This window comes from Diorhabda sublineata, chromosome 7 (genome assembly GCF_026230105.1).
Source record: "Diorhabda sublineata isolate icDioSubl1.1 chromosome 7, icDioSubl1.1, whole genome shotgun sequence".
Classification (NCBI taxonomy): Eukaryota; Metazoa; Arthropoda; class Insecta; order Coleoptera; family Chrysomelidae; genus Diorhabda; species Diorhabda sublineata.
Genome location: NC_079480.1, coordinates 11,064,089 through 11,087,439, shown reverse-complemented (window position 1 = coordinate 11,087,439; position 23,351 = coordinate 11,064,089). Strand labels below are relative to the sequence as shown.

Below are 23,351 nucleotides of genomic sequence, written 5' to 3'. Positions count from 1 at the left end.
TACTTGTCTTTTCCGAATTTGGTATTTTATCCTTTGGATTACCCAACAAATGTTTTAATGTATAGATGAATTTACAAACCAATTTTAAATCCACTATTTTAAAATTTCCTTCCAATCCTTTTGTACGAAAGATACCATAGCAAATTTCTCCCGTTGTTCATTTTGATTTTGGAAGAAAGTGGTTTCCCATAGAGATTTCTCAAGCCTGTGATGCTAAGTTGAGAATTGGAAAGAATTTTTAATAGACTCTTCATCTTTTGATTTAATACAAGGTGTATCAAATATATCAAAATAAAATTCTACTTATCTGGCCAATGCCTCAACGAATATTGAATTACATCACCTCTGAAGAGGTGCAAGGAGAGGGTTGTGACCACTGAATAAATTCGATGTTATTTCTTCTCATCAGAATGGTATAACAAACTCTCGTTCAAGTAGAGACACGAACTGAAGACAACGTCAAAGAACGCATCTAGTTGGTTCATGTAGTTGAACATTTCTTAGATAACGCTATCTCGCGCCATCCTCACTTCTAACTGCGAATCGCTGAACAGGTAAGTAACAAACGTAGTCGCCGATATCGTAGATTCCCTTCCGATGTTATATGAGGTGTGTCAAATACAGGGTGTTTCTGAATACATGCGACAAAATTCAGCAGGTGATTGCTCGTATGAAATTAAGGTGAGTCTTATCTATAACAAAATGTCCTCAGCCCATCCCTTTTCGAGATATTACATATCCTTACAAGGTGGTGACCAAATATGAGTTCTTATTTTTTTTCTAAAATTTTTCAAGCTAGAAACTTGAAAACCTGTAATTTTTCTACACCCGCAAAGGACTGACTACGGGTATTTTTTCAATATTCATGTTACATTATACGGTGGGAATTACAATGTAACAATATTGAAAAAATACCCGTAGTCAGTCCTTTGCGAGTGTAGAAAAATTACAGATTTTCAAGTTTCTAGCGTTACTGAAATTTTATGAAAAAAAAATCAAACTCGGTGATCACCTTATAAGGGTGTTATCTCGGAAAGGAATGGGCTGAGAAAATTTGTAAATTTGGTTAACACCCGTATATCAAAATAAATGATTTCTAATATTCACCTCTGGAAATTATATCGAGATTTGATATTTCGAAAATATAGTTTTCCTTTTCCCAAAAGAGAATACAACAACTTTCCTGGCTAATGCCTCGACGAATATTATTGATTTACATCTCCTCTGAAGAGCTTGACGTGCATCGACCTTTATGTGAGATGTAATAACATCGAAAGTATTCAGTGATTGTAACCCTCTCTTCGTTATTAGAAGCCATTGGGGATGTACAATTTCTTCTAAGTACAATTTTTGTTTGAACTATTTTTTTATATGGATTGCCGTTAAGATGAAAAATTATAAAATACTAAAACTTTTACCTTTGACATTAAGATTTTTAGCACACATGGGATCGATGGGGCTTCTTTCTAATGATAATCTTAAGATCTCCATCACAATTAATCTATGTAGGTAGTTTTGTTATTTGACCACTACTTTTTAGTCTAATTAGACTGTACTAATATATGATTAGATTCGTTTAAACTTTTACAAACTTCACCAAGTTTAACAATTGTGCGAGCAAGTATGAAATTGTTTGAGTACCTGAATTGTTATTAAGAAAACTTCCTTTGATGGATTGTGTTGAGATTTTCAAACTTCTGCGTCAACTAAATCATTCTAAACAGTTGAAAGATTTAAGTCGCAGCATTGAATAAGCTTTGTACATTTCGATACGCAACGTAAAGAGATCTGTTCATCCACTTTACGTATAAAATTAATGAACACGTGATTAATGAAATATTGATAAATCAATTGGAACATCTTTATTTCAAAGTAAAATGAAACCATAAAATTTTAATTTCCTCCAATGCATTTATAGTTAAATTTAATCCACATGAGCGAGTAATTTATGGTAGGTTTCTTTTTGAATGGCTGTTGTTGCCTCCCTTAATGTCAAGAATAAGTATTAGAAAGAGCCAGCAGTTGCATGGGATTAAATCTGTTGAGTAAGTGGATGTAAATAGACAGAAAAACTTGTATCGGCCAAAAACTCCGGAATAAAAAGCATTTATAAGTTAAAAGACAGCTGTTGGCTAATTCTGATTGCACCTTGTCCATAAAATCCAATAAAATAAACACCATAACCTTCATTTTCGACTTTGATTAGCGGTCTTTTTAAGAGGGAGGTGACTCCTTGGTTTTTCATTGAGAACTCCAAATTATTCTCAGGATTATACTCCTAGAGTTAATTTTCATCTCCAGTAACAACTTTGGCAATAAAATCCGAATTTGCAAGGAAACCATCATTGAAATTTTTATTTGTACGTTTACCTTTACTGTTTTCTTCTGTCGAAAAACAAAGTATGAAAATAAATTATTTTTCTACGTCGCGTCTCCGTCTTAGTTCTTTTCATCTCACAAATTTAATAATAACAAAGGTATATGCTACGGTCTTTATGGAATTGTCTTTGCAATAATGTCCACGCTTCTTTACAATATCAAAGAGTGTATATACACGCTTTTAATGGATATTTGGTCTACACATTTTCTGGTACAAAAGTAATTTACAGATGTCTTCAGAATTTAATTTAGTGTGTTGTTTATTTGTGTGATTTTGCGATCTCTTCTTCGGTTTCACTCTTCAGCGCTGCATGTTTATGTAGTAAATAGTAGCTACATTCTCTCTTAAAACGAATATAATTATATCCCCATAATTTTTTAAACAAAAAATTAAACAGAATCAATTGAAAATAAAATAGTGAGCTGAACAATATGAGATTTAATATTCAATATGAAATTAGAAAGTATAGTCTGTTTCATAAGAAATCAGTCAAATTACGACTATACGTATAGGCGAACATAATATTTTCATTAACATGAATAGATCTGTTCCTCATCAAATTAAGGAGTGTTAGATTCAAAAAACTTAATAAATATTTATTATTAGAAAAGCTATTATAAAAATTATTCGGTTATTGGATATGGCTTAGTTTCTTTTAGGTCAAAGAATGTAAGAGGAATTAAGTTAACTTACACGCACCATATGATTTAGATTGAATAAGCTACAAATTTTTGTCACACGTTAATTTAGTATTTAGATTACAGCTTCAGCGAAAAATTTCTGACCACGGGCATCTTTTTGAGAACAGGAAAAACTCACTAGGGGCCAGAACTGAAGAATAAGGAGGATGCGGAATCCAATACATGAAATTTTGACATCGTTTTCATTGATTTGTGACACGTTACACAGTTTAGATGTTATAGCACCCTTTTTCAAACGAGATCACCTTGTAATAGCCGCTGTTTATGGTTTTTATCTCATCAAGATAGTTGATGATCATTAAACTATGCGTATACGAAAAATTGATACCATAACCTTTCCCACTTTAGTACCTTTTCACTCTTTGAAGTTGGTTCATCACGTGCAGCTAAATCGGTTGACTGTGGATTGGACTCCAAATATTGTTTAGCGAAATGGATGTGGTAGTGGGAGGTCATTCTGATAAGCTCTGCCTTACTTGAAATAACTGAAGGCCGGTGTCCTCTAAAAACCCGATCAGGTATTTTGGCTTGAACCTTTTGATAGGAAAGCTATGAGGCTTTTCCAAGTATCTGAACTGCACGAATGTTAATGCTAGACATTCACAGATGACATTGTTTGCAGTTTATTCCTTCTCCATGTACATTCGGCATTCTGGATCGTCTGTGATGCCCATAGTGTGTAGATGGTGTTTTATATGACCGTGTTAGGTTGAAAGCTCAGTCACCAGTCGAATTTGGCGCCTATTTGAATGGAACGTTTGTTTCTTAAGAGAGGCAAGAGGCCTAGCTGTGAGTATTCCATATCCTTTCTCATGCCAAGTATTTTGAAATATCTTGCCTTGCAAGAAGACTTTTGAGAGACGTAATAGCAATATTTTTGGCTACACCAAAAATGAGCTCTGTGCCCATAGGTGAATTTGCAAATAGAAATTTGGCGAGCGATGTCATTTCGTCGTTGCCCGAATGACTGAATAATCAAACGAGCTGGATTTCCTCACTCACAAAATGTAGAGTATGTACTAGGTTATGAAACGTACCTTCAAATTATAGTTTCAATTCATCTAGTCTAATGATCGATTCATTTCAACAAATGTTCGGAAAAACACATGAGATACAATCAAACAAAAATAAATGGCGTCTATTAGATTGTCCATCCTGTATAAGTGGTCAAGTTATTATGATTATTTTGTTCATCACATTAGAGAGGAGTGACTGGTTTAAATAGAGAGTAGAAGTAAGGACAACAGTGTATTAGAAAAGGAACTAATTAAGATGGCGCCATATTATTGTGGAAATATTCTAGTAACAGCGTATTAACAAAAGTTTACAAAAATCGAATTGAAATCCACGTTAGTTCAGCAACCAAATTTACTTCAGGAACCAAATTTACTTCAGCAATACTGAATACCCAATGCAGCATTTGCAGACTCTCTTACTTCAAATGGAATGTCTGATTCGCTATCTGAAGATATTTCAAGTAATTACTTCCGACTTGTTTTGACTATTACCATTTGATTATTGATTCCACGTTAATGTTTTCATTGTAATTGAAGATTCTTTTAAATATTATAAAAGCGCGGAATTAGTTGAAATATTGTATGTAAACACGTTATGGAAATAGCGTAACGTAGTCAAATACTAATTACGTAAATAACTATTACTACATTTGACTACGTGAATAGTCAATAAAATTATTAACTGCTTAACCTATCATTCTTAACTTTGTTTACAACTGCTTAATTCTTATTATTCCTTTATTATACTCTATTGGGAAAAAGCTTAGAGTAATAAATGCTCATCATAAATGCAAAACCCTGAAATTTTTAGTACGGTATTTTTCGTCCAAAATTTGGAATACTTAAATATGCCAATGATAAATAAGTAACTGGACAAAGATATATTTTCCCCATAATTAACCGTACTAAAATTTAAGCGGTTACCTAGATAATCCGAATGGCCGTTCTTTTCTTTCCAAAATTGAAGGATATCCTTATTTCTCTCTCTATTTTAATACTTTCACACCAACTTTTGAGTCTTCCCAAAATTAAGAAGACCCTTACCATCATAGCCGTTGCAATGGGTTTTTCGTAATTAATAAAATATTATTATTGCTTATATATATGTATATTAATGTATACAGTTATTTTTATTCAATTATTTACAAATACAAGTATATACATATAAGTATGAAAAATACAAAATATACTCAACTACACATTACTATAATATATACACTATTTTCATACTTATATACTACACATTACTGTATTATATACAACAGTCTACTGTCTATTTCCTGAAACATATTTAAAGTATGTACATATTTCAAATATATGTATTTTATTTCGAACAACTAGTGGATGAATTGTTTAAATTAATCATGAGAGGTTCTACAGTTTGATCAATAATGTTGTCTAATTCCCAAATTTTTTCCTCCTCTTTGATAACATGCTGATTGTATTTTTGCCAGTTTTCAGCAGTAACGCTTTTTAAAGCTTCCTTAAGTAATATTCTGAAGTCCTTTAATTTAAATGTTTTTTCGAGCTACTTGGGCCCATATCAGTTCGATCGGATTGAGTTCACAGTGATAGGGTCATTGTTAAATGTAATATTTTTTGTATTAACCAGTTAATAATGTCTTGTTTTCTCCATGACGTCGTAGGTAGACTTTCACTTGTTTCGAGTGGTAACTGGCGTTGTCAAGAACAATTACAGATCCGGCTGAAATCTGCATTCATATCCTCGTGATATTCACCGGTTTTTTTTTCATTCAAATAACAGTAGGCCACCATCAACAGAAGCACTGTCACTGTCAATATGTGTTACTATTAATCGCCTGCCTTTTCCTGATGTAGCTCTCAATCCTGTTGATAGTCCCTCCAAGAAAGCTTGTATATAATTGTTAACCGCCTTATCTTGCCATATTTTTCCTACAGTGTGCCCCTTGTTAACCCAAGTCTCGTCCAAATAAAAAATAGTTTTTCCATCCTCCCAGAGTTTTTCAATCGTCCGTAATTAAGACCATTTCCAACAAACAATTTCTTCGGAATCTTTTAAATATGAATTTTCACGTTGTTTTTTCCAACAAAAATTTACTTCATGTAAAACCTGCCAAAGCTTATTTCTGCTGATTGTTGGCCATCCGTCTTCCAAAAAGGACGCCAAAATTTTATCAATAGTAGGAATTTTCTTTTTAAAGTAACATGAGTGGACTTTTGCATATTTGTAATTTTCATCGATGTAAACCTTTGGCCTTCCTGACCGAGATTTTGGACCACTTAAACATCCACTTGTTTTCCTTTCCTTAAGAACTTTGTAGACCGTTGATTTTCCTAGACCTGTCATATTCGAACACATACCACACTCACTGAAGGGTACTGATATTTTAATGCACCATATACATTTAAAGCCATGGCTTTCTCGTTAACAGAGAGTGCATGCTTCACTTTATGTATTGGAGTATAGTTTTCAAAGGTTATGTAAACGTTTATGTGACAAACACTGCGTTGTGTATTGGGAATTTTCTTTTATAGGACTTTTTCTTGAACTGAAACTTGTCAATAACCATTTAAGTATACCTCATATTTTAATCTTTTGTTACCCGCTTGCAAAATGTACCTTATTTTCATTTTTCCCAGAAAACATTTTACAAATAGTTTTCAAATTAACCTGTCTGTTATAGGTATATACTATAAAGGGCGTGAAATATTTACCTATCAACATCATTCCTTTGATTTGAATTTGAATTTGATGCAATAAATTTCTTAGAAAATGAATGTTGGATTCATTTGCTTGTTTGATAAAATAAAATAATAAATTGTTCTTAAATGTGACTACGGTTATGGTGGCCAGAAGAGGGATTGATTTATTACTCTACACTTTTTCCGAATGCAGTATAATTCTTTCTATTTCAGTGAATAATATTTTTTGGTGTTAAAATGGACATTTTTTCATACAAGACGTTTCTTTTGGCTTTTAACTTCCATTCTATCATACCAATAATCATATTTACGTCAGAGATCTGCACAATTGGGAAATTTAATTTGAAAAGTAAAATACGTAAATATACTTGGTAAATTTGAAAAATACTCTTAGACCGGAAGGTCTGAGTGAAATTGCCCAAAAAAATAATAATCTAGAACCGTAGAAATACGACAATAAATTTTTTGAAACCAATATATCAAACGAGATCGACAACTAGTTATCTTCTGTATCCATTTTCGTAAACTCCTGAATTCTACATTGAATTTTTGATAACTTGCTCGACATACACACTTTTTCAATATAAAATATTGAGCATCTCTTTTTTTCTAATCCTGTGGGTATAGAGAATATTTCAAATATAGAACTTGTTTAATATATTTTATAGCAAAGTGGAAAATGTTGAAAATAAGAATACTTTCGTCATGCTCTATCGATACAAATATTAAATTTCAAAATGAATGATTTTCATGAACTTTCATTTACAATGGTCTCTTCCTCTCATCTGTTCCCTAACCAGGTTCGAAATGAGGTTTTTGTTCAAAGAATTCCTGAAAAAAATATGAACGATTCGTTTACTAAAATTTTCACGTGCCACCATAATGTACAGGGCCACCAACGGAAATGGAATTCAATCAAGAAACCGCACATCGAAAATTATCATTAAAAAAATTGAATATTGAGTCGGTTATGCGAAATATTCGATCAATAAATTTATTATTAAATAACCCACCACAAATATTTGTTGACCATTATCACAGTCATCAGAAGAAAATATATCTCTTTTACAAAAATGGATGGTCTCAGGATCTGGTCCAACAAAGAAAACACAAAAATTTTTGAAAAAAGTATATTTGTTTTTCAATGTAATGTCCTTTTAGCTCCATACACTTTTCGATACCCTTTTGATAATAAGAATCGTCAAGCTTATCAAAATCTCAAAATAGCCATCAACTGCCGACATCACCTTTTCATTGCTGGAAAATCTATAACCACCGAACCATTTTTTCTTCCTTCTCAATCCATTGTTTTGATTGTTCTTCTGTTTAGGCAGCAAATTCTAAACAACGTGACATCTTCAAACTTGGAACATATGCTGTATAGATTGTTTACTTTTTAACACAGTGGGATTTTTCAAGCAACTACCGCCATCTCTAGGTCAGGTCAAGTACTTCTGGGACCATCCTCGTTTTGTACGTATTTTGATACTGCTTTGAAGGAGTTAGATAACAAATATCAAAAAGGTATCAATTGACCTCGACGATCGGTCAACTTACAACTATTGGCTGCTAAATTTTTACCACATAAGTTTCAACTATAAACATAGTAAATACCTTTAATTTTTCATTTCTATCACCTCAAACTAACAATAATTGGGATAGTTTCAGTCACTTGTAATGATCAATGCTTTTCTCTATGAAAATTGTGGACTTCAGACTGGATATTCACTAAGCACAGTCTCTCTCAGTATTTATCTCTACAAAATCTCTATAAAATAACAATACTTAAGATGTGTCATAATTTCATGCGACAAATATTGAATCAAGTTAATAAAAATTGCAAGTATAAATTATATAAATATTACACCCATAGAATTATTGCTGACTACTATGAATATTTCATTCATTTGTTGTATTGTTTTCCTTGTTTTTTTTCCTTCTTGTGAGCCTTTTTTCATTTTTCTTATAATTTCTTTTTGCTTCTATCCCTCTTTTTATTATTCAACTGTTTCATTTCCTATTGGCTTCTGATTGAGCTTTTCTAATAATACTTCATTTGTTATCCCGGACATTCCCGTTTTCCAGCTGTTTTTCTCAGTTTTATCTCTGTCCTTTTATTTATCATCCTTATATTAAATTTCTAACCCAGATTATCTAATGTGTTCATTCTCTTTTCATTAGTAGATTTTTCTCAAGTCCTTTTTTTGGCTTACTGCCACTTTTTTGTTTTTTGTTTTTATACTTGTACGTTCATTCTTATGTCTTCTATTCTATTCTATATAATCCTTATCCATGTGTATACTTTTCACTAGCTCTAGATTAATGTAGCTAATTATTGTCCACAGTTTATTATTCTTCTGTTTTGTTGTTTCCATTATTCTATCCACGAGTAGTATTAACAGAAGGGAACCAAAACTCTCCCTTCCCTTACACCCATATCAATCCTCAACTCTTCCGGTTGTTCCGTCAAATTGAACTTTTCCACTTACGTTTTTATATATTCATTTTATTGTCAACAAACAACAAAACAAGTTATTAATTCACAAGTATATAGGGAATAATAAAAGTTTTTTAATTGAACCACTAACTGAACTTTACAACTTGGAAAGTACAAAATAAATGATTGAAAAATAATGAATTTTTATTTTGTATTTTCCAAGTGTTTTATTTTTTTGTGCAAATTTGTACTAAGGTAAATTATGTTTATTCGTGTTGAATCCAGAATATGTAATTCAATGGGTGACCACCTTTTTGATATCACGAGTATAAGAAGTATTACTAAATCTACTCAAAGATGGATATTGTACTTATAAATGTATGAGTTCACAAAATATTTTATGCAGATGGACTTTGAAAGTTATCAAAAATAACAAAAAATATTTTCATAGATTATATCTATTTGACAAAAAGTTAATATTACTAAGCCTAACAATATGGTTTCTAGAAACACTTATAAATTACTGTTTAAATCAAAAATATCTCCAAATGTGAGTTGAAAATAAAGAATATGCGATTCCCAAAATCGGGTTTTCAAAACAATTTAACAAGACGACTTCTAGAATATTTAAGTAGGAGTAAGTCAATTTAATCCACAATTCCACATTTAATCCATGTGGAAATATTTTAGGGATATCTCACCCGGTATCACGTGGTAGGACCACAAATAGTTTATCTTATAATTACGTTGTTTGCTTAATACAATCATTTGATTTTCTGCAATCAGAATAAGAAGATATCTCTTATTTTTATATATTTAGACTATTATATTTATAACAACTAATTGAATAAGATTTTAACTCAAGTTCGAATTTCTGGATCCGTTGATGATACTCATACTTAACACACTGTTTACACTATTTTGTTGATATAGTTGTAGTGTAAACAGTGCGTCCACTAGTACTGGAAACAAAATTCATGGCTATTTAAAATGTTTACACAATTATTCTTACAGGAGGTAACATTCTATCAACACCTTTCCACCCAGCACCCAGCTTCCCTGGATATTCGCCAGTACCGCTTGCTGCAGCTGCACTAGATCCGCGACAATTCATGCCACCTCAGATATTTTATTGGCCGTATCCCAGTCCTCCAGTATCTCCGACAAACTACTATCCAACAATACCGCCTCCAGGAGCTTTGCCTCCTCAACAACCGCAACAACAAATAGTAAGTAAATAATAATAATAATAATAATAATAATAATAATAATAATAATAATAATAATACATTTTTTCATTGTAGTAAAGATAAAGTACTACTTACTATTTTCGGATTTTAACAGTAGAACCAATATTCTGACTGAGTCTTCTGGGTCCATTTTTCACTCATGTAAATTGAGGTTGGATTTTTGTGGAGAGATTTACGTTAGGTAGTATCTATGCTAAAAGTATAATCGATTGTAAATTAGTTGAAATTCTGAATAAATACTTTAAGAGATTCTTTTACGCCATAAAAAGGGTACAAAGTACAGCAAGTATGCAAAACATTTTTTATTTTTATGGAGGGATGCTATAACTGATTGTATCATCCGTATTGGTTTGAATATTTCGCTGGTTGCCCCGCTCAGGTCAGTTTTTCACGAGAGAATTATACACTATTATGAAACTTGGTCAACCAGTAGATTCAGTACTTCCTCATCTTTATCAGGATCTTGCACAGGAATCCGTTCTCACGTTTCATCGCTACGAAGCTGTCTCTTTATATAGTACTGTTGATCTAGAGTTTCCTTTTCTTCCTTGTTCATTTCTTACCGAAGTACCCATCATGTTTGTCTGATTAAAATACCTACTTTCTTCTGTCTCGTACACCACTCTTAACATCTACCCCCCTTGTACATTGGAAAAAAGGTATGCCCAGCGTCATCTACTTCTTCACAGTATTTACCACCCTTCGCCTTCAAATATTTGTGACCCGATTCAGGTGGTAATCGACTTCACGTGTGTCCTTTTCAGCTAGGTTTCTATATTGCTATGAGTTTCCCGGTTCATCTCACATACTTTTCCACTTTTTCTGTCATCTTTGCTTTATTTGCCTTTCTGGGGCTCTCCTTTCTAGGATTCTTCACGTGCTTTAGCAGGAAGTTCTATTGGCGGTATGTCTTCTATGGCTTCAACGGCCTCTGTTAATATAGTTCTATATGCAGTTGAAATGCGGATCCGTTACATTTTTCATCCTTGTAGCAAAGTTCCATTCCGGTGCCGCATATATAACTCTTCTTTTGCTTGATTTGGATCCACCGACGTTCAGCATCAGTTAAGGTATGTCAGGAACGTTTTTATTTCAGTTTTCATTATTATCTTGTTAACATTTCATTTAAATGTCATTTTCCTGTCTAAATGTACTTCTAGGTATTTAGTTGTTTCCCTTTAATCAATCATTGCCCATTCATTCAAAATGGATTGGCGCTATCCTCCGTATTTATCAGGGAAACTGCTTCTGTCTTTTTTGGTGCTAATTTGGACTTTTTTAGTTGCATCTATTCCACCATTTTTTGTATCGTATTTTTTGCTATATAAGTCTATACTTACTTTCCACTTGCTACTAGTACTAAAGCAATATTATTCGCAAAACCTGACAATGCTGCACCCACGGGTATATCCATGTTGAACAATTTGGCCGTCGATAATCTTTCAGCTTCGAGTATTATTCCGTTTGCGAGTTAGAACAATGAAATTCTAATTAAGCTCTCGCCTGTTCCTATTTTTCGGAGTTTGTTGAGTATAATTTGAGTTGAGTATTTTACGTAAAGTGTGACCATTGCACATAATCTTCAATGTTGTAGTAGTAGGGTACGGCTTCGGTTGCTCCTCTTTAAATCCGAATTGCTTAATAGAAAGTCCACTGGTGTCTTTGAATTCTTGTTTGAGTCTGCCAAGGAGTAGGTGTCCGCTTAAAGGGTAGAGGCTTATCTCCCTTACGGAACAGGATGAGTTTTGTCTTTCGTCGATTCAGTACTATACTACCAGAATTTGGCCTAGCAGGGAATTTAGGAGAACGATGTATTCCATCACGACAATCTTTGATGACTTAATCTAACCAAAAGATTGAATGAACAAGGCTGGGAAATTTCAATGAACCCACCGTATACCACTCGTTTTACACCGTCTGATTATGCTTTGTTTTGATCTTTGTGAAATTTTTTTGTTGGAAAAAAAACTGTACAATAAAGAAGACTTGAAAGTCATGTCACCAAGTTCTTTGCCAGTAAACCACAAATGTTTTGAAACTAACAGTACTGCTATCCAACAAAATCTATTGGCAATTTCGGTTTTGTAGTATAAAATAAAATACTTTTTAACAAAGAATAGTTTTCATCATTTCGCGATCATAAAATTTCTTGTCCTTATCGGCAAAAAACTGAATCAGGTGCGATAAATAAATGGTAATTAGATTATGCCAGATCAGGGCTATTTGGGGGATGTGGCATCACTTCCCAGCCAGTCTCTAATAGTTTCCCACGAGTTGTCAAAAATGTGTGAGGCCTTGCATTTTTACCTTTCCGATTTAACAATTCTGGTCGTTTTCTATTTTCGTTCAAGGTGCTTATCGCAAATGTTGATTCTTTGTGTTAAATGATTTTTTTTCAATTCGTGAGGTACGCAAATATCAAGCTTCTTAACTAGCCCAAGACATTTTAAGTGTTTTTCAATTGTTGTGTGTGATACCTGTAACGTTTTCACAACCTCTCAAACAATTATAAGACGATCCTCTTGAATTATGACTTTCAGATACCGCCTGAATGTGCTCCTCTGCCACAACTAGCACCGCTTCCAATCGATCCACGACTTTTAGCGGAGTTGCATAGACAAGAATCGGAAAAAGATACTAGAACGAGCCTTTCTCACAACCAGTACGTGGAGATTATAATATAGAAATAAATTTAGACTAATGTAGTTAGTAGATCTCCGTAATCAGCTCTACCAAAAGTATTTGCAATATTTTTGATAGATGTGAAATCAAAAATGTATTTTATGTTATATACAAAAACAGTTTAATTACTTAGAAAACACTACATACACAAAATATATAGTTTCAGAGAGAAAATGAAGTGTAGAAAACGAATCACACAATGTTTATAACAATAGTAATAATATTGGTGTTGATATGTGTTGATCACATAAGTGTGTATAACTTCATAAATTTTATTTTTTCTAATCTGATTTCAAATATAATGAATTTATTACATTATTTATATATCGGTTCAATTCAGTTGAATGTATACATTAACATAAAATATATTTTTCAACTAAATTCTAAAATGCGTTGTCAGTTAAGATTTACTGAGCGCTGTTTTATTTTGTAATAATCAAAACTTGCCTATAGTTTAGCTACCTAAATTATTATTTATGCACTAAAATTTTTGCACGTATCAAACATTTTTACATATATCTATAAATAACATGATAAAGAATATATTTCAGTTCAAACTACTCTATTTATCTTGGGTGATGTGCAAAATATTTATTTAATCAATTTCATGAATAACATAAGTGCGCCACTGGTTTAGAAAATATGAAAGAACTACTTATGAGAAAATATTCGTTATGAAATAACGTTATAAAGAAATTTTCAGAACCAGAGAATATAGAAGATAACAAGCAAATTTAATAATTGAAGCATAAATGGTTGAATATAGTGAATAAAATCATTATTAGCAGTGTGGTTAGTTATTAAAATTTGCTTGGAATGTTCATGAACTCAGCACAATTTTTATAATGACAAATCATGTACTGAATTTTATTTATTTGTTTACAAATTCAGTGACGCACCTATTTCTTTTGTCCCAATTGCAAAAACTGAGGAATAATACTTTATAACAGATTACCAATTATGCAACTCCATTGAAAAGTTTTACATTTTATACATCACTCTAATTTCTGAAATGTATGAATTGAAAATACATGGTCCAAACGAAATAGGACACCTTGTTAAATAAGCTGAATTAATTAAGATATTGCAGATGTATATTTATGTATGCTTATATTAAGTAATCCTTAAAGAATAATTTTTCTAATTATGTGGTAGCCATTGGGTAACTGTAATGATTTGCTTTAAAAACTTTGACAATACCACTAATTTTCAATATATGAAAATTAAAGACGGAAGCTATCAGTACCTACAGCTATCTGAAGAATATTCGTAGTAAGTATATGAAAAATAAGATTTAAGGCCCAAATTTAAATAATATCTGTTATTAATATTTGTTATAGCTAGTTTAATCAACTAGATTAATTTCACAATTAATAAAAATATTAATGTCATGTAAAAATAAATAAAATACCTCCTTTTTCAATTTTCTTGCAAAAAGATAATTGAGCAAGACGACTACAAATAATCATATTGTGTTCAAGTTCCTCAGCATTTATTTACTGGTCTCTTCTAAATGAGATTGGGATCATTCTTTTTTCTTAAATGTAGGGTAACATCGGATAGCTTTTGTTTTTTTTATGCCACTCAGTAGGTTTTATGTTTTTTTACACTCAAAGAGTCTAAAATTATACTTTCTTATGTTGTTCACAATATCTGGGACTATCAGAATGATTAAACTAAATTTACTACATTTCTTAATTTCTTGATCGGATGATAAGTGCTCCCAATAGCGGATAAGGTACAAATATGGGCTAGAAACAACATTAAAAATATTTAAAATATTAACAAAAACAGTATAAAGGTACAAAAAGAATTAAAAAAAAATAGTAAGCTGTCATAAATTAAAACGAATCTTTTTTTGTGTATTAGATCATACGAAATTGTCTTTTCTTTAGGCTGATTTTTAAATAGGCTACTTCTGGTTGCAGAAGTCACACATGAAAGTCTTCCAACCTTTCTTGTCATATCCAGAACAAAGTTCATGCGCTAATCTAAGACAAAGAATGCATCTTATCCAATGCTCCCCATCTGTATCATTTTTGTACGGTTAACAGCAGTACACACAGTCCGCGCTGTTTTCATCAACTGTCAATATATAAGTGACATCCATGTCGTACTCGACAGATGAATCATATTTTGTAGAAGGTTTAGCCTTGGCCTTTTTTCCTTACTTAAAAACAGTTGCTTTTTACAACTTGTCTTCCTTCTAGATTCATCATATTTCTTCATAGAGTCATTCTTTGGAATATCTAACCGCTTAATCATATTTGCAGCCATTTTTGATATCTTTTGTTAAGGAATTTTCTATCTTTTTCCTTCGACTTCTTGATTTGGTTGATTCTTGCGGCTTTTCGAGCAGGGTGTCCACGCTTGGGATTGGACGATTTTCCTGGAAGTTTTGGCAGAGGCTTGACAATGAAAGGTAAAACAACTGTCTTTGAAGAGTTACCTTCTTCGACATAAGTTTTAGAAGACGTGGTTGAGGGATGTGGGGCTGAAAATGTCGACGCCTACGGAGTTGAAGTTGTTGAATATGTTACGAGGCTATAAGCTGCAGTGGTAAATGTTTGGCTTTCTGGATCAGTAAGCATGGATGTTGGCTCCGTTTCATCGTCGGGATCAAAAATAGGATAAACTAAGCCTAGTTTGAAACTAACACTCTTTTTCTAAATGTTACATATTATAAAAGTTCAAAAACTATTACGTTTGTTGTTAAAAGTAGCCAAAATAAAGCAAAACTGCAAAAACTATGAACCAACAAAATCTTTCTTAAAATTCTCAGAACAACAAATTCAATTGAAAAATATCGGCTACTGCACTGTGAAATGTCATCTTCATTCTACAAGTTGTCCGTAAACAGGTCATTAGACATGCCTACCAAATGTTCCTTAAACCAAAATAGATCTGAAGCTGCTTAGTTTGGACTTTATGCAGCGATTAGATTAAAATGTTCAAGTAGTTTCTTCATTATAAATTCGAGACGGCACATGCCGTAAGACTTGGCATAATTATTTAGTATAATTGGGTGAATGGTTTTAAGAGAAAAATAAAACCGGAAGTGGATGTAACTTAGTATTGTACACAAAATAACAATGATTTTTACTATAAACAAATAAATATATCATGGTTGTATATAATGTTCAACTAATGTCTATTGGCAAGAAAATAGACTAAGTTAAATTGATTAATAATATGGTTATCGTAAAATTGGCATTTTGATAATTTTATAAATAACTGGAACATGAATAACTATAATTTATAAATATGTTAAAAAAATCGTTAAAATGTTTGTCCAATCATACGCGTACATAGATTTATGTGATAAAAGAAATTAAATTGTATTCTTTCTAAAATTCATGTTGAATACGTGTTAAAAATTGTGTTTCATGTGTCGTTAATCCGAGAAGTGAGGTCCTCATACAAAAGAAACTGCTATTATAAAGGACTAGATAACGTGGTGGCTAATTTACAGAAGTCATTACCTCTACCTATCCATCTGTTGGGGTATAATACTCCATTCAGGTAGTTTCATCAACAACAAACCCATCCACATTTCAGGATTATTTTCAGGACCTTGAACTGCTGTTTTATGGTATAGATATGAATGTCTTCTAATTATTGAGTGAATAACATATACATATTTCTAGTTTCCAATTCCAGACGTAAACGACTTTGGACCAAAGTTGATTTACTTAAATTAAAATATATTTTGGTTAAAGGAATATGTGGTAGGCGTGTGGGAATACTTCAATTGTATAACATATTTTATTTTCCATAGATATTAAACGTTATCTAGTCTAGCTGTGTCTCCATAGAATGTTTCCTCGAGAGACTTCTTCAACAACTAATATATATTCATATATGTGTCAATTAATCAAAGTAGTATAGTTCATGGATCAATATTTATTAATTTCGATATTAATTTTTGTACCTACCTAATTTCTATGAAAGTTTTCAGAATATACGTTTTATTTTTCTTATCTAAAGTATGAATAACAAATTTTTACAATATCACGAAACATTTGGAATTAGACAATCTGTTATGTGTAATTTCCCTTTGGTATACTAATATTCTTGAAGTTTTGTACAAACCGTTTTTCTTTATTTTTATTTTAACTAGCTACACATCTTTGTTCATTCTACAGTTATGACCATATTTTCTATGAACTTTCTATCATTTCATTCAATTACTCTATTGGATCTCTTCGTATTTTAAGCCATACTTTTCATTTTTTCTACATTCAGAAGCTATCATAATTATTATACAAGCTTTATCACATATTAAACAATATCAAGTTAAACAGTAGAGAACAGATTTGCATGAACAGAAAGTTGTTTGATATAGGATGATATTCTATTCAAGTCCTTCCAAAAAACAATGTTATAAATATTTAGTTGAACTTCTAAAATTACGTGTTATTTCTTTGAAATTCTTGTATTCTTATGGTTTTTGCTTTGGGTAAATATGATTAATTAACATACAAAATGATTACTTATACCTATGTTTTTGTTGTACTGATCAGATAGTTTTGAATTTCTAAGAATTTGGTTTGTCTTCGGTAGTATTTTTTGTGTTGATATTTTCAGAAACATTTGAAATTAGTATATTGTTTTAAATACTAATACTCAGTTTTCCACTTCTTGTACTGCTGATAGTAGTCAGTAATTTCTACTTCTATATCTAGATTGAATTTCTAAAATATCGATTATGATTATGAGTGGTAACAATATTTATATTATTTTTGATAAATAAATTACTTTTCAGAACTTTATTTACTGTATGATTAAGGCAGGAAAATATTAGGTTACATAGTTTTATTGATTTAGGTACTATTAGAGACATTTAAGTTAAATACAATTCAATTATTTTAATGAGCAGCAAAATTGCTTTGTCTTCCAAATAAGGCGATGCAGTGCATATAATTCTTAATAGCACTGTATAAACCTCGCAAAAACTCTTTTAATATTTTGTGATGTAGCTTTAAGTAATAATATCTTAAAAATCAACGAATTTCTCCAAATACTGAGTGCTCTTTTTATATTCCTTATATGTATATTTTGATAGATTCAGTTATATTATCAATTATTTTATATTGAACAGATTTCAAATTACAAAGGAAATGACATTTAACAAATATATTTTCACGTTGAATTGTTGTATATAATCATACAATCAAAGTAATTAATATAATTTTGAATAAATTATTCAATAAAGTTCCTTTAATCCTCATACTTGAAATTTCTTGGTCTATAAAATCGGATCAAAGAGTAGTTCTTGAATAAAAACATGGTATATATACTCGTAAATTAATCCAAAGTTTTCCTTTTTCTTTCAAAAATGTAGTAATAAATTACAAAGCTAGTTGTGTAAGAAAATAAAGAGCATTTTCCAATTTAAACAAGTATCTCATTTCATTTAATATACGAGTAAAAGGGTTGATGCACAATGCATTATTTATTCCGATAATTCTGTTATCATGAAAAATGATGTGTCTTGTTATATTTGAAAAAAGTGAAATATTATTTTAGATGTTGTTAGGTGTTTTTAAAAGTAAGGATATGTGCTTAATCTTCCCAGATATCGATTTCAGGTATTGCAAACTGTTTGACTTTGTTCTGCAATGATGTCCTTGTTAGGAAGAGAAAGTTTTTATACATAGTTCAGATATACATTATAAACACATATTTATAAAGAATATCTTCTCTCCATTTTGAAAATTGATATTTCTCCTTTAATTTGTAAAAATAAACAAACAAGAATTCAAACATTTATTCATTAAAATTGTTGATACATTTATTTATGTATTACCTATGTTTATGGAGCTCCACTAATTTTTTATCAAAATTATCTGTCTGTTTTATCGTGAATAGATCAAACAAATCCCGAAATAATAGTAATAAGGAAGGGTAGGGCACCGTTTCACGATGACGTTTCCAAAAAACTTTGATTGGGAAATAAATTGGAGATCTTAAGAAACACGTAATTTGATACTTATCTCTACGACGATTTTCAACAAAATTTTTTTCCTACCATTTTCTGGTAAACTATTTTTTTCTTAAAATACTTATCATGAAAATGTGTTACAATTTTGAACGTGTTACATTTTTTTTCAACTCAAAACCTTATATTTCATAAATTATCTGAAAAATTGGATTCTTGATGACACTTCCATTCCTTATTGAAGTATTGATTACTTGAAATGAAATACTAGTTTCTTAACGCTCAAATTCTTTAGGACTAATGTGCAATGTTATGTTCTAGATATAGTCAGCCGTAATTAGAATATAGCCAAAGTGGCTTAAAATTGTTCATATTGAAAAAAACTATAATTATTGTTGTTACGTGTTAAGTTTATAATAATTATATATATTTAAAAACAATAACTAATATATTCAGAACATAGATAAAATCTACCTGATGTAGTTTAGTCACATAAAAGTACCTATTTAAGTATCTAGATGTAGGACTATTCTCCAATGACATTAAGTACTAATAAGTAAATGAATTAAAGATCGAAATGTTGGTATTTTATATGTGATTTATGAAATTAGAACAAACTGGTAATTCTGTATCTTTATTTGTCTGCTTATTACATTTTTTTTCATTTTAATATTTTTTTCTACTTGATAATGAAGATACAGAATTACTAACTATACTTAGTTGATAATTTTCCAATTCTATTACACTGTTTTTGTTATGTTAAAAATGAATAATAAAAATATCACTCTGTTACGTCCAGAATATTTTATTTAAATATCATAAACACCCTACATTGCATATGAAATTTACAGAATAATTTTGTACAATTAAGTAGCGTGTTACCAACTTTTTGAAATAACCCAAATAAGCTTCAAAACATACTCAGGAACCACCTGGACCATGTGAAGTTTGGCATTATAGATAGACCAAATGGAAGCATCTGAAGGATTTCGTTTTCATGTGCTCTTGGATTGATATTCGCCTCAATTCCAATGACCTTTCATTGTGTGCAAACAAAAGAAATCTTGACAGTTTTGGAAGTCTAAATTCCTCACTCCTTCAAGGGCTTTGCAGACAATCCATGGTTTGATCAAAACTGCACTAGAGCAGTCAACGGTAACAATGCTGTTTATCGCAAATGACGCTCAAATATTTGTACCGACTATTGTACAAACAAACATCTCGAGCAATATTTGCAAGCAGATCATAGATTCTTGCAAGAATCGATATAATAAGAGAATGAAAAACAAACTTCTCCTTTGCCCAAATGAATCAAGTTAGCAAAGGCTTTTGTAAGTAAAATATCCCACCTTTGAATGGAGAAGATGATCGCATGTTTGCTTCAAATTCAACTGATTATTCGCGAGGAAAATTACCACCCAGTCTGCCTGGAGTTGGTACATCTATGCAAGAAATAGAATTGCGACACTGAGATATGTCAAAACTTCTTAAAGGCTTGGACATCAATAAAGCCACTGACATTGATGGAATACCGTCAATCGTTTTAAAGAAGTGGGTGCTGAAGTAAGTCTCTATCATATAAAAGAGGTCGCTCTTCCCTGTAGATTGGAAAGTTGCTTAGGTTCAATCCATATCAATAAAAGGAAAAAACGACGGTTCCCAATAGTTACCGTTCGGTTGCTTTAGTCCCAGTCAATTCTAAGGTCAGCAACCAACATTTTAAGTAAATTAAGATTGTACAGTGTGCCGTCCTCACTTATCGACTGCCTTAGTAGCTTTCTCAAAGACCTATCCCCCCAGGTCGCTATGGATGGACACACTTCAGAAAGAGCTGATGCATCTTGTCACCTACTCTTTTTCTCCTGTACATCAAAGATCTACTCGACAAAACTGCAAACCCGATCTATAGCTTCGCCGACGATAGCACACTGGTGTCGTTGTTCGGATTCGTCCACCTTCAAAATATTGCTCATATCGAGATCGGCTCCCATGCATATCCTGAGGATGCTCAACTCAACATAGAAGAGAGCAATTCGACTTATAGTTGATCCGGAGTTGACCATAAACTGGGACAGCTTAGAGCATAGAAGAAAAGTGGCCTACCTGACTCTATGCTTCCGAGCTGCTAGTATAATCTCGTCTAGAGCAGTATTTGCAAGATGTATTCGACAGGCAGACGTGCTTCATGAAGACCAAGACGCCCAGAACATCAATTTGTGGAGACTCCTTCCTATGGAGAAGTGCAATCTTGTGGAATCAGCTACCAAGGCACTCCTTTCCTGTATGTATTACTGGAATCTGTTTCATTCAAAACAAAAAACGATATAATTGTTCAAGAATAGATATTGACATATTCCATATGATCTGCTTGTTCATAAATTCATTTAATAATACAAAAAGATTTTTGGATGCAGTAGAGAAAAGATCGTTTAAGTGTATTGGGATGGTCTATTCTAAGTTTCATTCCCTGAAGACGATAACTTGGTTATTGAAACGCGTGTCAGATAGTGTAATTGTGAGTGTTGGAGTAATGATGATGTAAACAGTGTGTTCAGTATAGTTTATTTTGATATTTGATAAGGACTGAGTTGATGGCATCTTTAATCGTTGTTATATGAAGGTCTCTTAATACTTTTAAACGGAAGCGGTTTATGAAATGGGTGCGTACCTCATGAATGTCAAAAGGTCAATTTCTACATGAAATTCCGACAATGATTTTTAATATAAATAAATTTTCCTAAAAATAAATCCAAATTCTACAATTAGTTGTTGACTTTTTCATGAAATCATGGTAGGGAACTCCAGAAAACTATAATTTTCTCATACTTTTTCGTTATAATTTGTCAAAAGTTTTTTCAATAATTACATAATAATTTATTCAACGCCTTTTCTAATTAAGGAGTTTTGCTGTTACAAATAATAAATAAACCGCTTCAATTGCCGTTCGAAAAACAAAACAACAAAACTTTTTTGAAGGGAAGAACTCTAAATTCCATCTATTAATACTTAATTTTCAGTCGAACTCTTCCAATAAATATTCAATTCAAATGTTGGTCTTTGAAAGCTTTGTTTCACGGACAACTTTTGTTAGACACCTGTTGAGAACCTGATTAAAAACAATTAGTAAGAATATGCTTCTTTGAGAATTTTTGAGAATGATTTCTAATGACTAATCCTCATCAAACTGACTACATCGTAAGGTTTTTAAGTTACATTTATAGAACCATATTCATTGGTAAAATATTTAATATTTATTAAAAACATAATTTCATGTTCTTTAAATCGTATATATTGACAATATTTACAGTTTACTTTACATTAGCTCTACTTTTTCCTTTTATGAGGGGTTGCACTTTCTCTTTTTAAAAACCAACAGTAATCATGGCCGAATCCCACCGTCCTTGATACCGAATTTCCATTGTTCTAATATCTTGGTGAAACCTTTCACCCTGCAAATTTTCGGGAAAAAATGTCAGATGGGAATGTCAGAAATAAATTTTCAATGACATCAAGGCATTAGTAGGTGTTTAGGAGTTCATCAACTAACTATTGGTAGTTTGGATCCATATTGTTACCCAAAAATTCCTTCACTGCACTAACAAATGCCTTCCATGCTCTAAGTTCCTTTCTGGTGAGGTGTTTTGCAAAATTGTCATCGTCCAGCAATTTTCTTATTTGTGACGCAATAAAAATACCTTCCTTTAATTTGGCATCACTCATCTGGGGAAAGACTTCTCTAAGATATTTGAATCCATCGCTCTCTTTATCCATAGCTTTTACAAAGTTCTTCATCAATCCAAGTTTAATGTGAGGGAGGGGGCGGAAGGACATTTTTGGGATCTACAAGACGTATAAACCTAAAATTTTGAAACTCACTTCTTGCTTGCCAATTTTTCTACATAGTGTTGATCTACTGCCCGACTGTCTCATAGACAAAGAAAACAGCATTGTTTCATAAATCCTCCTTGAAGTCCCATTAAAATTCCAATCTGGTCCCCACATATCTGCCACTTATACTTGTTGTAGTTAATTTTGTCTAAAAGCAAGCAAATATTGTCATGTTTCTTTCATCTTCACAGAATGAGCAATTGGTATAGACGGTTTTCAATTTCCATTTTGAAATAACAGTGCTTTTAAACTTTATTTAGATGAGTCAATAAATAGGCGCCACTCATTGGGATTATGCTCAATATCAAGTTCCTTCATTAGACCATCAATATTCGTACATGCACACTACGTATTTTCCATACTGTCGAATG

At 31.7% G+C, this 23,351-nt stretch overlaps 1 protein-coding gene across 1 annotated transcript in view; it reads left to right on the top strand.

Moving 5' to 3' along the window:
- Positions 1-19,156, top strand: part of LOC130446551 (RNA-binding protein fusilli) — a 199,712-nt gene extending 180,556 nt beyond the window's left edge. Inside the window, exons 11-12 of the mRNA XM_056782884.1 lie at positions 10,234-10,448; positions 13,010-19,156. Of these exons, the coding sequence (XP_056638862.1) occupies positions 10,234-10,448; positions 13,010-13,153 (359 nt within the window). The 3' untranslated portion in view covers positions 13,154-19,156. The remainder of the gene's footprint in view (positions 1-10,233; positions 10,449-13,009) is intronic.
- The last annotated feature ends 4,195 nt before the right edge of the window (positions 19,157-23,351 follow it).